This window comes from Cebus imitator, unplaced genomic scaffold, assembly GCF_001604975.1.
Source record: "Cebus imitator isolate Cc_AM_T3 unplaced genomic scaffold, Cebus_imitator-1.0 Scaffold145, whole genome shotgun sequence".
NCBI lineage: Eukaryota > Metazoa > Chordata > Mammalia > Primates > Cebidae > Cebus > Cebus imitator.
This window is the reverse complement of record NW_016107460.1, coordinates 3,849,796-3,854,729: the sequence shown is the minus strand read 5'-3', so window position 1 is coordinate 3,854,729 and position 4,934 is coordinate 3,849,796. Positions and strand designations below refer to the sequence as shown.

The 4,934-nt window shown below is 58.7% G+C and overlaps 1 protein-coding gene across 5 annotated transcripts in view; it reads left to right on the top strand.

The window, feature by feature from the left end:
* LOC108313946 (solute carrier family 35 member E2B) overlaps window positions 1-4,934 on the top strand; it is a 30,929-nt gene that overhangs the window by 10,113 nt on the left and 15,882 nt on the right. For 4 of the 5 annotated variants that reach the window (XM_017542611.2, XM_017542612.2, XM_037743494.1 and 1 more), the window contains 3 exons: window positions 2,959-3,421; window positions 3,611-3,746; window positions 4,191-4,318. In XM_017542611.2, coding sequence (XP_017398100.1) covers window positions 3,100-3,421; window positions 3,611-3,746; window positions 4,191-4,318 — 586 coding nt within the window. In that variant the 5' untranslated portion in view covers window positions 2,959-3,099. Of the gene's footprint in view, window positions 1-1,789; window positions 1,809-2,958; window positions 3,422-3,610; window positions 3,747-4,190; window positions 4,319-4,934 lie in introns of those variants that run through there. The other variant, XM_037743496.1, reaches the window with a different exon arrangement.

Below are 4,934 nucleotides of genomic sequence, written 5' to 3'. Positions count from 1 at the left end.
GTGGTGTTTTCTCGGTTGACTGCAACCTCCGCCCCCAGGTTCAAGTGATTCTCCTGCCTCAGCCTCCAAGTAGCTGGGATTATAGGCATGCACCACCATGCCTGGCTAATTTTGTATTTTTCGTAGAGACAGGGCTTCTCTGTGTTAGTAAGTCTGGTCTCAAACTCCTGACCTCAGGTGATCCTCTTGCCTTGGCCTCTCAAAGTGCTGGGATTACAGGCGCCGCCACCACACCAGACCCTTAAGTTCTTTTTTTTTTTTTTTTTTTTTTTTTTTTTTGAGACAGAGCCTTATTGTGTCGCCCAGGCTGGAGTGCAGTGGCACCGTATCAACTCACTGCAGCCTCTGCCTCCCAAGTTCAAGTGATTCTCCTGCCTTAGCCTCCCGAGTACCTGGGATTGCAGGTGCACACTGCCACAACTGGCTACCTTTTTTTTGTATCGTTAGTAGAGATGGTGTTTCACCATGTTGGCCAGGCTGGTCTTGAACTCCTGACCTTGTGATGTGCCCACCTCAGCCTCCCAAAGTGTTGGGATTCCAGGCGTGAGCCGCTGCGCCTGGCCAGACCCTTAAGTTCTTGATGCACAGGAGAACAGCAGCATTGATGAAGTGCGATTTCTGTGTTTTTGTCTCTCCACTGATTGTGAGCGAACGTTAGGGTGGGGACTGGGCTGCTTGTGTGAGGCCCATGGGCTTCTTGGTGGGAGCACAGCGTTGGCAGAGAAAGGGACTGAGGCCCTCACTTTGGGGAGCAGTTTTGCCTGGAATGCTGTGAGTTTCTCAGATGGAAACTAAGTAGACAGACTGTTCTGGCAGAGAGCGGTGCTTGGCCGGCCATGTGTGAGCTGGGAGACGCTTGTGCTTGAACTCAAGGTCCACCTCCACGTCGGTGGGACATGACTGGCCTCGTCTGCCCACGCCCGAGCCCGCGTGCTGCTGGTTGCTGATCACTGATCCTGGGGGCGGTTTCTTGAGCGTCAGCTCCTTGCCACATGAGTGAATTTGCTTTGAGAAACTCACTGGTGGCTGCAGAGTCTATGTAGCAGGTGCTATGGCAGCGTCCCCAGCCAGGGAGGTCCTGGTGCAGCGGCAGCCTTCAAGCTGGGAGGGAGAGGGCGAGCGGGTCTAGTGGGGTGGGTGTGAGATCAAGGCCTGCACCCTGGGCTCCACAGGGATCGGCTCCTGCAGGGCGGGTGTTCCGGCCTTTTGTTCTGCCGCCCTGCAGCGCCCTTTGTTCTTGGATTTTCACCTAAGCCAGGTGGCTGCTCCACCCCTAGCCAGGGCCCCTCGGGAAATGGGCACAAAGTTTCCTACCTCCCTGGCTCAGGGCCTGGCCTGTCCTAGACAGCTCCAGGGAGGCTGCAGCCCACGGAGGCTTTGCTCCCAGCTCCTTGTCACCCCACGCTAAGCAGTGGGCGTGTGCTGCTGAAAAGGAGAAAGGAAATGGTGTCTTTGTGGAGACCTGGTACCATCAGTGGCCAGAGGAGTGGAGGAGCCCTGTGTTACTCTGGGACTATGGGAACTGGTAGACGGGCCAGCCTCATCCTCACAGATGTCTGCGGTGCCCTGGAGGCAGCTATCCTGGTGCACCCAGGGGTCAGAGCACACGTTTGTGTCTTGGGAGCGTCCGGGTGGCACTGAGTGGGTGGTGTGATTGGCAGACAGGGAGCCCTGGGTACGTAGACACACAGAGTAGGGGGAGGGGAGGGGAGGGGACGGCCACAGGGGCCCTGGCATTGTTACCACTGGGGAGCACCAGGTCCCAGATGTGGGGAGGCCAAGATTCAGGCACCTCAGAGCACTGCTGGGTAGGGGAGCCGGGAGCTGGCAGAAAGGCTGGCTTGAGCGCCTAGGAGAGGTCTCGGCGAGGGAGGGGGCGTCGTGCGTCCCTCAGCGTAAACAGAATATATCTGGTGTAGCATGCACGCAAGTACGTAAACGTAGAAGGAGATGGTGGGTGAGGTGGGAACCCCAGCTTCCTTGGGGGAAAGAAGCGAGGGGAGGAGGGGCCCCGGGTCGGGCAGCACGGCCTGCACCACACATGCTGGGAGCGAGGTGGGGAGACACAGTGGGCGACCTTTCAGAGGCACAGCCGCCCCCCAAAGTAGGAAGAGAAACCCAGGGGTGAGAAACAGGAAATGGGCTGCCTGAGCGCTGGGTTGAGACCTGAGGGAGGTGGCGCCGGCGCAGACCCTGAGCTGGAAGGAAGATGCTCTCTGGTGCTCAGGAGGAAGCAGCTGTTCTGACCTGGCCAGAGCTTGTGGGAAAGGAAGGGGTGTCTGCTTGAGAAGCCACAGTCACCTGAGCATGAGGCGGGTGCGAGTGTGGTTTTGTGCCATGGGGTCTGTCTAGAAAGCAGCACGGAGTTAGTCCTGGGGCACGTGGCAGAGGCAGCCACAACACCCATTGCCAAGGCGCAGCTGCCAGCCAGGGCTTGAAGGGCCTCCAGCCCCAGGTCTGCCAGGAAGACAGTCAGGTGTGCCAGGAGACCATCTTCCAAGAGCAAGTAAGAAGAGAAAACGGGACTCCATTGCTAAAAATCTCTGGGCAGTGAATGATTGCATTTTTTTTTTTTTTTTTTGAGATGGAGTCTTGCTCTGTCGCCAGGCTGGAGTGTAGTGGCGAAATCTCAGCTCACTACAACCTCTGCCTCCTTTGGTTCAAGTGATTCTTCTGCCTAAGCCTGCCGAGTAGCTGGGACCACAGGCGTGTGTGCCACCATGCCTGGCTAATTTTTGTATTTTTAGTAGAGACGGGGTTTCACCATGTTGACCAGGATGGTCTCGATCTCTTGACCTCGTGATCCACCCGCCTTGGCCTCCCAAAGTGCTGGGATTACAGGTGTGAGCCACCGCGCCCGGCCAACAATTGCATTTTTAAGTGATTTTCAATTGGTGGTTAAAATGTCCTTTAAGGACATTAAATGTTCAAAACGGGTAATGTGTTTCCTTTTCTTAGCATTGTAGCATCTGCTCCTGTGCTTTGCCAGGGAGAGGCCCCAGTGGACTTGTTCCTGCCGCCCGGAGTCCCTGGGCGGTCTCGGTGGCCCATGCAGCCCGGCTCGGAGGCAGAGTCGTCCTTTGTTGCGGTGGTTCCAGCATGTCGCCCTCAGTGAAGACCCCAGCGCTGGGGGAGCTCGTTCCTGGCTCCGAGGAGAAGCCCAAGGGCAGGTGGCCTCTCAGCTGGGGCTCTCTTTTTGGTCACCGAAGTGAGAAGATTGTTTTTGCCAAGAGTGACAGCGGCGCGGATGAGAATGTACTGACCGTCACCATCACGGAGACCACAGTCATCGAGTCCGACCTGGGCGTGTGGAGCTCGCGGGCGCTGCTCTACCTCACGCTGTGGTTCTTCTTCAGCTTCTGCACACTCTTCCTCAACAAGTACATCCTGTCTCTGCTGGGAGGCGAACCCAGCATGCTCGGTACATGGCGGCCCGCGGGAGCCGGGGCAGCTGGTGGAGCTGCCAACAGCTACCCGGGAGGGCGGGGCGGGGGCGGGGGAGCCCTGCTGGGATGGGACCCAACCTCTCCCAGGTGAGCCCGTGGTTGGGGAACGCGCAGGCACTGGGAGGGCCGATTCCCCCTCAGCTCCAACCGCCTCCCTCCTGCAGGCGCGGTGCAGATGCTGTCTACCACGGTCATCGGGTGTGTGAAGACCCTCGTTCCTTGCTGTTTACATCAGCACAAGGCGCGGCTTTCTTACCCACCCAACTTCCTCATGACCATGCTGTTTGTGGGTCTGATGAGGTAGAGCATGGCTTGTGTGTGGCTGAGTGTCTCTCAGTGTAAAATCCCTCTCCAGTGCCTAGAATGGGAGATGCTGTGGGCCGCTGAGTTTTCAGTGCAGACTTTGTAAAAGTGTCAGGCTGTCGAGACACCAGATAAGTGATCTCACTGCCACGTGTGTTTGTCAGCTTCTCTCTGGGCTGGTCACAGGACAGGGCTCCTCCTTGTCTCTGGGGCAGTTTATAAGGGGTGGTGGAAGTCGCTTCACACCAGGCGCAGTGCCATTTCCTGGGGGGTCGACCTAAGGCAAGGCAGAGGTGGGTCCAGGGACCACGTTGGTGATGAGGTGGGTGGGGCAGGGGCTGCAGGTGCCCACCGGCCGAACGAGCTCCTCGGAGAGCCTGTCCTGTGGTTGTAAGTAGACGGACTTGCTCTAATCTAATGGTGCTTTTTCCATATTTTTAGGTTTGCGACTGTGGTTTTGGGCTTGGTCAGCCTGAAAAATGTGGCGGTTTCGTTTGCCGAAACGGTGAAGAGCTCGGCCCCCATCTTCACGGTGATCATGTCTCGGATGATTCTGGGGGAGTACACAGGTGAGGGCTCCTGGGCCCTCCCCCCGCCTGCGCCCACCGCCCGCCTGCACCTGTGCCCTGCTGTCCAGGGCATCCACCTGCAGTGCCCTTCTTTGCTATCTGCCGTGGGGCCCTGTGCAGGAGGCCACCTGGAGCGGTGCTTACACTGGCAGTGCCTTCACTTCTCCCCTGAAACGTTCTCCGCCTGGTCCCGTGCTCGGGGGTGTCATGGAACCTGCCGCCCACAAGGTGCTCTTAGGCTGGCATGCGGAGGTTAGGGCAGGGTTGTGCCTTGTGACCCTAACTGGGTGAGGAGACGGGGGGGGGACTGGCAGATTCATGGCAAGCAAGATCACTGAAGGTGCCAGGCACTGGCCCGAGGAGGACGGGTGGGGGCCGCCTTTGGCAGGTACCGTACAGATGGCTGTGGCTCCTGGTCCGTGGGCCCACCTGTGCCAGCACCCCACAGCCTCCCTGGCACCGCCACCATGGCCTCTCATGGGCCCAGCCCTTGACCTCAGCTACTACCTAGGCTCCTGCCTCCCCCACCTCTCCCCCTCCTCTCCCCCACCTCTCCCCCTCCTCTCCCCCTCCTCTCCTCCCAGGCTGCCCCTCCAATCAGAGCCTGGGCCCCCAC